Below are 12,196 nucleotides of genomic sequence, written 5' to 3' on the forward strand. Positions count from 1 at the left end.
CGACGTAAGTCGAATTTACTTGTCTCCAAATCTACTTGTCACTAGGCTAAACCATAAATTGCCATTTCCGGTTCTGTATTTTATTTATTAATGCATTTTTAATAATATATGGTTAATAAGGATCTATTTTAAGCTTACAAACAAATAAATTTTAGTTTTTAATATAGTACAGAAAAAAGTAATCTAAATTTACAAATGCAGATACTGTAAATACAGTACATACTTGTAAATGTATATATTTTAATATGATTTTATGTGCTTTAAATGCTTTTCTAGTGATATTACAACTTCAATATTTGTGGCGGATAGACGTAAAGTCGAATAAAATGACTTAAACTTGATTTTTATTTTTCCATATACTTTTTTGACAAACAACGTATAATCGGGAATGATGTAACTCAAAACGACGTAAATCGAGGTATACCTGTAATGTATTATTATAAGTTTCTATGTGCATATGTGTTATTTAACATATATTATTATACAAATTAATATAAAAATAAGTTAAAATTAAAGTAAAATTTGTTTATTTTCGGGTCGCGTGTTCCCCTATCCCTATTTACTATATGTTAAAATTACCTCATTTAACGCTGTTTCGTTTAGCGCTTTGTCACCTAGGAACGCATCCCCCACATCATGCGGTGTCCTACTGTACAATTAATGTCTAACAGCCTTCAATAATTAACATGTTAAAACAGCAAGAATTAATAACACTGATGCAGTAATATATTATTTTATCTTCCTATTAAACTGCTTAATGAGCAATTGACTGAATTTTTTTATTTTCTCATCAATAACATAAAATAAACATTAACTGAATATACATGAACTATAGATTTCTTATCAACATTTTGTTTACCTTCTATGAAGCATGTAGACATATTACACAGTCATCCTTGTTCTATATCTTTAACATCTAAGAGTTCTTAAAGAATTTATTTTATAAAATGATCTTGAACTGCTTCTATTGGACAGTATAAAACAATTCATGATTTGTATTAATTTAAACTTTTCAATCTATTATTAAAGCATTGTAAACAATATTGTCCTTATTTGAAAATTCTTGGCTATCTCTAAAATTAAGAAATTTATAGCTAGTATTATTCTCTTTACTACTATGAGGCAACATTGATTCTTCCTAAATGTATTCTTCAAGCTGAAAATTCTTGAGTCAGATTAACTTCTTAGATCAGATTAATCATGAGAGATACTATCTATTCTACTATTTGCAAAAAACATTTCTCTCTTTTTTAAACTAGACTATCACTGGTTATTTAATCATCTCTAAAGCCAAGCAATGTATTAAAGAAAGTTTATCAGATATTCATTTACTTTCATAAAACTATTTCCATTCCATTATAATTTTGATGCAATGATAATAGTTACAACATTTATTATTTAGCAAGCATTTTCAGATCTATCAAATTCTTTTGACTTGAAATATTTTGAAGTTTATTAACAACAATTGTTTTATATTGAACAGGAAGTCTACTTACAAAAATAGTTCCTACAAAATCACCAGTTTTTGCATTCTGGTTAAATTATCAACAGATCCATTAATCTAGAATGGATCTGATGATAATTCTGTTCCTTATTGAACAGAATGAATATCTTTCCAACTATAAAATTTTCATAAAAAAACAGTCTATTGAGATACAAATCTGTTTTAACAGCTTATTTTTATCATATCCACATTAGATCAGAATCTAGTTTAAAATTTATACACTGATTTTGGGCAACTATCTTTCAATATACTAAATTCATTTGAAGCTACTTTGCACACAGCCTTGCATCTGACTATATACTGTGAGTGAATCATTAGTAGTAAGTATAGTACATTCTGTCATTTAAAAAAAAATGAATTAGTTTTTATCAAATCATAATTTGCTAATGCAGGTTCTAAGACAAATTTTGATAAATGCTAACAATCCTATGAAGACACTAGATTTTTATACAATTAAAAATATAGAAGAAACAAAGTTGTCTTCGCACTTCTGTCATGTCCAATCACTAGGAACAAAACAGTTTTCCTTCTCAGAAAGAACCATTAGCCTCTAATAAAAGGGTATCTATGCAAAGGAAGACTTTTGTTTCTGGTTTGGACATGACCAAAGCATGAAAACAACTTAGTTTCTTTTATATTTTTACTTGTGCAAAAATACCATCAGCCATTTTAGTTGAAATTATATATAGGACTTTATATCATTGTAGATTTAGAGAAATCAGATCCATATTATATTTCATTGTTATGTATGGTAAAGTAATTACAATTATTAGAATATATAAAAGGTGCAACATATAAGCTTGGCATACATTTCAATAAATATCAATATTCCAACAGTTTCATATACAGTAAATACTGAGTTAACCAGATATGTGTATTAACATTGTTGAGCATTTTATATTTTGAATTGGAATGATATCAAATTATTAATGTATTATTCAGATACTAAGATTATTTTTACACAGAAAGTAATCCTAAAACATTTGAACAACCTTCAATGCACTTACTACAACAGTTGGTTAAGCATGTTCTAAATACTTCTTAAGTTTAATTCTCTATTATATTATAAAATATATATATAATTTAATATTACTATACTTTGATTATATATTATTTCCTCATTCTGTATAAAATGAAAAAATAATATGTACATAAAGATATTTTTAATATTTGTTTGTATTAACACAATTTTCATTATCTTATTATTTAGGTTATGAATTTCATCAGAATCTACCTGTGGTGGGTTATTGGAATCTGATGACCATCTTGATGACTGATCATTAGGTTTATCCCATATAATATTCCTGAAAAAAAAATAAAATTCTAATTACAATGGATAATTAAAAATTTCATATAAGTTAATGTTTTTATAAATTCAATTTTTCAAAATTCTATTAACTAAAAGAAATACATTCATATAATTCTCAATTTATAATGTTTCAATGTTTGGCATTGCTTTTGTCTGTTATTTATAAATAGTCAAAATATATCCCGGTATTTGAATTAAGATACAGGAGTTCAAATATTTCGGTATTTGAACTCCTGTATCTTAATTCCTGTTACAATAAATTATATTCTTTAGTAATAAGATTTCTGTCTCTTGAATTCCTGAAAAACTTCAAGTCTGAGTTTCAGAAAAATCAGCACAAAACTCAAAACTATAAAATTAAATTTATAAATGTGAAACAGAAAAATNATACTAGATGGCATTTGCATTCACTATACCATTTATCATAATTTTTAGTTTCAGTATATTGAGTATTGTATCATAGAAGTTGATTAAAATTTATTACAAATCACTGAAACTATTTAATAACTTCAATTAATGTATTTTTGTTACTTTACATGTTGATTTGTTTTTCTGTTAAATATAACACAAACATCTCTAAATACAATGTTTTTCAATGCTTTCAGAAGAAAAATTTATTTTTATGCCATACAACAGTAACGAAACCATGTGTGAAAGTCTCAAGTTACATTCCAAAATACCATTGGCAGAACATCAGTCATGTAGACATTTTGAAAATGTACCAAATGTCAACAAACAAGATTTGCATCTTGGATGTTGCTAGAACTGGTAGAGATATCACATCTTACCAATACCTCATAGAACAGAAAATCTAAACATACTTTTGTATATAGTCAATCAATTACATAATTTACAAAATTATCAGAAATTTTTTTTAAATGTATAGCAATTTATATTCCATGTTTTCTATTATAAATTTTTGTGTGCACTTTTTTCTAACAGATCTCCTTATTACTATGCTACATCTTAACTGTAATATTTATGGTAAGAAATACAAACTGATACATTAATGCATATAGGATTGTTTAAATGGTGCACCTGCATATAAAGCAGATGTTTATTAACAATCACATTAATATTTAATGATAAGAAAACAATGTTTTAAGAATTTTCAATTTTAAAATGATAGTGTTTGATTGTGACTTATATATATATATTTATTTATTAGCTTGTATTACTCGTAAATTTTTGATTTGATTATTATGTTATAGTATTTAAAATAATAGAAAATAGTTAAAATTTCATGCAGAACATCTGATTTTTAAAAATGGATTACTGATGTTAAATGGGAAATGCCTGTACAATAATATCTTTATATTAGTGTTGCAATGAATAGTATATTCGGCCTCAGGCCGAATACCGAATATTCGGCCAAACTTTTCGGCTTGATTAACGCACGTACGAAAATTGGCGCGCAAAGCACATTATGGCAAGGACCCTGCTCTCTATTGGCCCGCTGTCACTATGCTTCTTTTAACGTGTAACACGTGCAATATATTGTATATATCCTGTATTTTCTTTAATGTAAATGTTACATCAATCTGTTTCATATATTGTATTATAAATATCGAATTGTATTATAAATATTGTATCTGTATATACTCACCGATTTACTCTTCCTATTGTAACTATGCACTGTATTACTTTAATATTTTAATATTTGATCAATTATTATAACCATTTATGTACACATATTACCAATTTAATGTTATTGTATTTCTCTGTATCGAATCCCGGCAATGCTATGTGGTACTGGGAATGTACTATTTATAGTATCTAATAAATGATATTGATTGATTGTCACTGTGCTTCGTCAATCACGTTAATTCTTGACAGTTGTAGCGGACAGACAAGAGCGTCATGGTAGTACTGTATGTGATAAATGATATCAAATGTGGATAACAATGAAATGACCTACACGTGTAAATAACGGAAAAAGAACAGAGAAGGATTACAAAGTGAAAATGTGAAAATAAATATGAAATTGAGTTGATAACATAATCGAACAATTCGAGGCAGCTTATTCGCGCGAAATTCGTGGTTGTCAATGCCAAACAATTGTTGTGATAGGCTTTGGAACGGAAAGCTAAATGCTTGCAATGAAAGTCACTTAGCGTGCACGGGCGAAAGCCTGGGGCCGTTCAGGCTACCAAGTTGTCTCGAATCTGTGAAATCATAACTGTGACTTATACCGACGTCCTGTCTGTCTCTTTTCTCCGTTATCACCAGGCTTTGAGTCACGTAATTATAAAATGGGGAATCCATGACGGAAAAGTGACAAATTGAAAGTATCGTGAGTGTGTACTATGATGTATGCACAGGCATACGTGGATTAGAGCGATAGAGGAAAGAGAAAGCGAAGAACAAAGACGAGCGCTTAAAAAAAAGGATAGGCAGGATCAGACCCTCAGATGTGTGCAACGATTCTCGAACAAATAGGTGTGTACTGTACGTGTGCTGATCTTTGTAATTATAAATTGTGAATACATGTGACTAATATTATTTTCTTTTTTATTTTGTGCATTATAAGTTATAAATAAATATAAACAAACAACACTAACCCGATAACATTAAATCTAAATACCAAAATGATTAATTTACTGAGTTTTTGTTATTTCTTACTTCTGTTTTTAGGTATTCGGTATTCGGCCAAATAGTGATTAAATATTCAGTATTCGGCCAAATACCAAATAGTAACCGAATATTCGTTACATCACTACTTTATATGATTAAAATAACTATAAATGAAGTAGAACAAAGAAGTCATAGACAACAGATATATATATATATATTATACTCACTCCCTCCAAGTCAGTTCACTCAACANCTAACCCGATAACATTAAATCTAAATACCAAAATGATTAATTTACTGAGTTTTTGTTATTTCTTACTTCTGTTTTTAGGTATTCGGTATTCGGCCAAATAGTGATTAAATATTCAGTATTCGGCCAAATACCAAATAGTAACCGAATATTCGTTACATCACTACTTTATATGATTAAAATAACTATAAATGAAGTAGAACAAAGAAGTCATAGACAACAGATATATATATATATATTATACTCACTCCCTCCAAGTCAGTTCACTCAACACACAATTATCTTCCTCTTTAGGCAGCTCATTAATTAAACAAACATTTTGTTTACATTTCATATAAGTTCATTTTGATATGTTTTTTGTTATAGATAATTAATAATGATTATAATGACACAGATTTAATAAATAAGGTCAGTAGCACTGCTAAAGAAAAATAATGTATTATACAAGACTGAGATTAATAATATTGAAAAAGTATAAATACAGCCCTGCACCAATAATCATCCATACTAGATGGCATTTGCATTCACTATACCATTTAAAAAATTGTCACCCATGTCAAACCACACCAGAATTAAACAATGAGCTGTTATTTGATTTTGACAACCAAAGGCATTACAGTGACAATCTGTTAACCTGGCATTGTCAGGACCAATGTGGTGCCAGTTTATCAAATATGCTGACTTACTGGATGATGAAATTTTTTCCAGTTTTTTCAATTCACTGGACAAAATTTTACATATCTTTGCATGTAAAACTGTACAAATCAGCCTTTTATGATTGTTTAATTAACACACTGTTTCAATTTTTCCAGATTATTCCTTTCTACACTTGGTTAGTTTGAAACAAGAACATACTAACTAGAATCTTACTTTGTGCTTTGTACACTTTTATCTATATCTACTCTATATTTTATATCTATATATCTATACTCTATATATTTTACATATTAAAAGCAAAATGTTCTGTCATTGCCAAAACCAAAATTGAAACTAACACTTTACAAAGAAGTGCTATAAACAGAGACTCAACTCTGACTGCCTGAATGAAATATAATCAAATCAATTAAGACAAACAACAAGTACTTTATCTACACTTTTTGAAATATGTTTCAATTGATTTAATTTTAATTAATTAATTAATTTCAATTTTATTTTTAATTTTAGTTTCAGTTTTGTTTCTATTTCAGTATAAAAACCAAAGTTTAAATTTTTTTTAAATTTAAATTAAATTATTATTTTTAGTTTTAATTAACTGGCTACCTAGTTACATATAAATACAGATGAATAACCAGTGCACTCCCCCAAACACAAGCTGGGCATGCTGACGTATCGAATGCCATGCTAATGGAATTTCACTATATATTTGAGTTATTGAGATCCATTGCAAGATTATGTATGGTACAATCTGGAGAGTAATACATATCACTGCAAAAAGCTTATAAGTCGGTTCAAGAGTTCAAGAAAAGTCAAACACAGATGAGCCACATAAACTTTTTAAACCCAAACCACATAAACCCAAGCTTTTTATAGCAACATGTACAACTCCCAAAATTGTGCATATAACCTGTAATGCTGCAATGGATCTCACCTGATCTAGATGTAGTGAAAGAAAATGACCCCTGCAGGAATAACTATTGGTGCAGGGCTTCATTACTATATACTCTTTCATTGATATTAGTCTCAACCTTGATAACAGTTATTTTTCATAAACAGCATTAGTAACCTTATTTATTGCATCTGCCTCGTGTTAATTTTTTTGCTAGTCTTTGTTTATTTTGACTTATGCTTAAATTAATTAAATTTATGCTTTCATTTATGCTTATATTTGTATTTTGTATGAATTAATTCAAAATAAATTTGTTATAACAAAGCTTTTAACTTTAATTTAAAACCTATAATTAATTAATTGAATACATATATTAAAATGGCAATAAAACATATCAAAATATAAATACTGTATCTAAAAATAATTTTCATCATTAAAATTATGTAGCACTGAGAATTCCTGAAACTTAAAATATGAAATCCCAAGTCTCTAAAACATAAAAATAGTTATATGGTATTATGATAGATATCAATATTAACATATTCTCATATCTATGTACTTCACAACTGATATTTTTATGTCCTAATTTTAAAATATTATACATTTTTAGAACTTAAATTTAATTAATTCAATCAATCAATCAGAACCCACAAAATATTTAAAGAAAATTTTACAATAAAACTTATATCTGTATTATTAAAAATAAATGGTGAGAAAATTTATAAGCTGATTTAGAGTAGATATATAAAACATTCTGAAAAGTTTAAAGATAAGTGCATATTTTATAGAGTATTCATTTTTATACCTTTATGGGATTTTTACAGCAACAATAAATAGCAGAAAAATTATTAGAAATGTTTATAAAAGCAGTCAAAATTATATTACTACTACAGTAGTTATCTTAAGCATAAAATTGTTTGTTTTTCTAAAAACTATATTTTGTCTTCTATAGTTAAAAAAAAAAAATTGTAAGACTAATTCTAAGTCAACTTTTTAAACTACACAATTTACCTTTTTTAAGTAAAAAATAATGTTAAATTCTAAGAATTGTTAGATTTTAGTTAAAAAAAAAAAATCTCATTCTACTCTCTAAAATACCATCTTTATTTCTCATCTATTATTTGAAATTTTCTTGATGAAGAAATTGTCAAAATAATAATAATAATAATAATAAAAACACACAACTAACACTTTTAATTCAAAATCTGATTAATTTTATTTATAATACATTTTCAACTTCACATTCAATGATTGTCAGTATCACTTCATGAACAACTCTTTTTTGAACAGTAAATATTCTTAGAATGCTAAATTTTTTTAATACAACTGCTAATATTCAAATATAGTTCAAAAGCTCTTGAATTAAGCATTACTTGTAAATTTATTATAATAAAATGGTTCTGTGGTTCACTGATTTAAAAAAAAATAACAATATTTGAATATCAAATCTTTATCTTATATGATGATCCTTTTTGATGATAATGGAAGTACATTACTTTTACAAATTCAAACAAATGTAGTTATGTAAAAGTAGCTATTTCTTCTAATAAGTAAAAAAACTCAACCATTATAAAAAAAAATCATCAAAAATATAGTATAAAACATTTGAATGTAATGCTTCAAAGTTTATAAAAGCAAACTGTACATTTAAACTGATTATACATTGTTTACTCTTTTGCTTAATTCAAAATCTAGAACATTTATGGAATTTCAAATCATATTTTTCTGCAGGTATCATAGAAGACATTGTTTAAACTCTAAAACATTTTTTTTATCCAAGAGTCCATTTCTTCACAATTCTGCTTTCATGCCAAAAAATGAATCATTATCAGGAATGATCAGGAAACAAAATAAAGTAAGTGCAATCTTATATTAGCTAAAGATTCCTCTTGAGTGAAGAAACTGACTCCTTTGAAGTTTAACAGCAGCATGTGGTGACATTTGATGCTAAGGAAGCCATGTTTCCATAAAAATTATAAACAAATACTGGAAATGACAAAATAAACAGTTTATGTATTTTAATTCTAAGATATATCTTTGCTTCATGTCAATGTATCTAAGAACTTGTTTATGAAAATAATCACACAATATGTATTAATATTTTAGAAAATACAAAGAAAGGGGCACTTCCACAGACTGCACACCACTAGTTTAATCACCATCATCTACTACACCAGCAGAATTTCAAATCTTAACTCAATCAAATGTAGTCTGTAGAAGTTACTATTAGGTAATTTGTTCATATATAAGCAAAAGTTACCTAAAAGTAACCTTTACTCATTTACATGGTAATTGTAATTCTTTTATTTTGCTGTTATACAACTTCAAAGAGTATTAACAGAATGATTATTTTTGAACCAACAGATCACAACAAATAAAAATACAATGTAATAAATAACATTTAAAATTTTATTTAGAAATAAAACAAAGGAATAGAATTTTTTAAGAGTCAAAATAAGGCACATTAATTAATATTTTAAAAAATAAACATTGGGGAGATTTTAAAAAAACGAATTTAGGCCTAATTAGTCATAGTTTATTTTCAATTTTGTCGAGAAATTAAAAATAGCGATTTGTTGGTTTTAAAATTTATATTCTTTCCTTTTCTAATTTTATAAAAGCATCTACTTACTCGGGCAAATAATTCGCTGAGTAACTTGACCATTGATGAATTGAAAAATTTAATTTTCTTAAAGAAGACGACGCCATTTTCGGGAGAGCCGTTCATGGATTCCCGCTTAGTAGATATTTAAATTTTCTTTCTAAATTAATTATTTTTTTGGAAACATTGATTTTTTATCATTTTTTATTATCACTTTAAAAAAAATAATATCGTGTATATGATTTATAAAAAATATTCTAGCAAAATATATGCTTTATCTGAATGATGTTTATGGTAATCTAAAATATCTACGCGTAAAAAAACGTGTGCTGTCTGTACAAGTTTATGAAATTACTCAAATTTTAACAAAGCCAATGGCACAAAAAGTCAGAGGAATGATAGAAAAAACAACAATGACCTTAAATGATTCGAAGACAATTTGAAATTTGTATTCTATATTAATACTGAAAATAATATATGATTCTTCAAAGATTGATTCGACTATTAGGCTGTGTACACACTAGGCGTTTTGCGTTGCGTTAAACGCGCGTTAGCAGCATACACACCGCGCGTTAGCTCGGCATTCGACGAGCGTTTAGTGGAGCATACGCACTGGCTCAGTTTGGAAATGGACGTGAAAGTAATTGCTCGTGTGCCCCTCCTCCATCGTCGCTATAAAAGACGATGGCAGAGGCAGAGAATTTTGGGTGCACCCAATATTACGAGATAGACTGACACATGGAATGTTTGCGACGTTGTATCCAAAACTAAGACAAAATAAACCCAAGTTTTTTAATTCTTTTAAAATATCTATAAAATCCTTTGACAATCTCTTTTAGATTTCATCAATAAATAGATCAGTATCGAAATGATCGTTCTCCATTTCGGCCAACGTACGTCCACTCTACCCGAAAACGCGCGATCGAATGTACAGTAACATAGCAGAACATATATCTCAAAGCGCCTGTAAAGTGCCCGCAAAACGCGCGTTTTAACAAAAATCTATAAACGCGCGTTTAACGCGCGCTTGGCCAAAAGCGCGCGTTTGAGTGTGTACGCCTAGGCAGAACTCTTGGTTCGTCAAACGCGCGTTTTAAAACACCTAGTGTGTACTCAGCCTTACTATAAAATGTTATCCGATTATTGCGACGTTATCTAACTTTATTAACAAATGTTTTTATTTTATGTGAAAATCTTATACATTTCTCATATTACCAAGAAAATAATTACATTGTTTCTATGATTAATAAAATTTTTATTGTATTTTATTTTTGTATTATTTGTATATAAGTGTTTAAGAATGTGTTTATGTGTATGTTGAGTATATTAACATTTTTTAAATTATGGAATGAATAGAATTAATGACGTAAAGAAAACCCGAAATAGTTTCGAATTTATTACGGTGTGTAACTTCATTTGCAAAATATTCAAATGAAATACAGTAGACCCCCTATAACGCGGGTTTATATAATGCGGATTCGTATATCGCGGCGAAAAAATTGCGACCGTATTCATATAAAGATGCTAAAAGAGACTCGTAAAATGCAGTCGGCGATGACGTTAAAACGTCATCGCCGACTCGTGTCGCGACAGGATTGGTCGAATCTGGACCAATAGTTGATGAGCAGCCAAATTACTTATACTCTACGGAGAGTTTAGGCGTGTAAGTTGCGTTTACTATTGTCTGTACAGTATATAAATTAGGTACTGTAAGTCTAATACAATACTGTAATTTTATACATTTCTTGTGAAAAAAACATTTTTTATTCAACGGCCATAAAAATTATTTCTATTAATGATGTCTCCAAAGTACAACGAATTTTTCGCAGAAAAATAACTTATCAGAAAACGCGGCCGCCGTTTGGTGCGCTGCTCCGCGACGAAAACAAGCTTAAGCAATGGCGTGGTCGAACGGTGCACACTCGGTAAGTAATCCTACAATTTTTTTTTATAGTTTAGTTTATACAGATTATTCTCAAAAAAATTATACGTATTTTGGAAATGTTGAGTGAAATTAGTCTAGAATCGATTAATTTTATGGAAGAAAACCTTTCAAACTGCCGTAGTCCGTAAACTGCATACGTGCTGGGCTGTGATTGGCTCATGTATTTAAGGATTCCTACAACGCGAAATTCTTATAAAGCGGAACGTATCTACCGCGTTATAGGGGGGTCGACTGTAGTTTATTAGTTGTAACTATTGATGGAATTACCCACTAGTAGACGAGTCAATAAAACCTCCGAAAACTAATGATCACTGAATCATATCTCACCAATGGGCTGAACAGGTAGCGTTTACCGGAGTTTCTTCACGTGTCTAACATCTAAATAGTGGGCTAGTTTCCCATAGAAACTACTCCCCGGAGACATCCTACCTTTGACAGATCGCCAAGTATTGTGTTGTCTTATCCC

At 28.5% G+C, this 12,196-nt stretch overlaps 1 protein-coding gene across 1 annotated transcript in view; it reads right to left on the bottom strand.

Annotated features, from left to right (window-relative positions):
* The window catches only part of LOC111628902 (muskelin-like), an 82,656-nt gene extending 72,736 nt beyond the window's left edge, over positions 1-9,920 (bottom strand). Inside the window, exons 1-2 of the mRNA XM_023372759.1 lie at positions 9,816-9,920; positions 2,739-2,808 (exon numbers count right to left, since the gene is read on the bottom strand). Coding sequence (XP_023228527.1) covers positions 2,739-2,808; positions 9,816-9,892 — 147 coding nt within the window. The 5' untranslated portion in view covers positions 9,893-9,920. The remainder of the gene's footprint in view (positions 1-2,738; positions 2,809-9,815) is intronic.
* Between the last annotated feature and the right edge of the window lie 2,276 nt (positions 9,921-12,196).

The sequence above is a fragment of the Centruroides sculpturatus genome, unplaced genomic scaffold (assembly GCF_000671375.1).
Source record: "Centruroides sculpturatus isolate CEXI.00-Female unplaced genomic scaffold, Cexi_2.0 scaffold423, whole genome shotgun sequence".
NCBI classification, from domain to species: Eukaryota; Metazoa; Arthropoda; class Arachnida; order Scorpiones; family Buthidae; genus Centruroides; species Centruroides sculpturatus.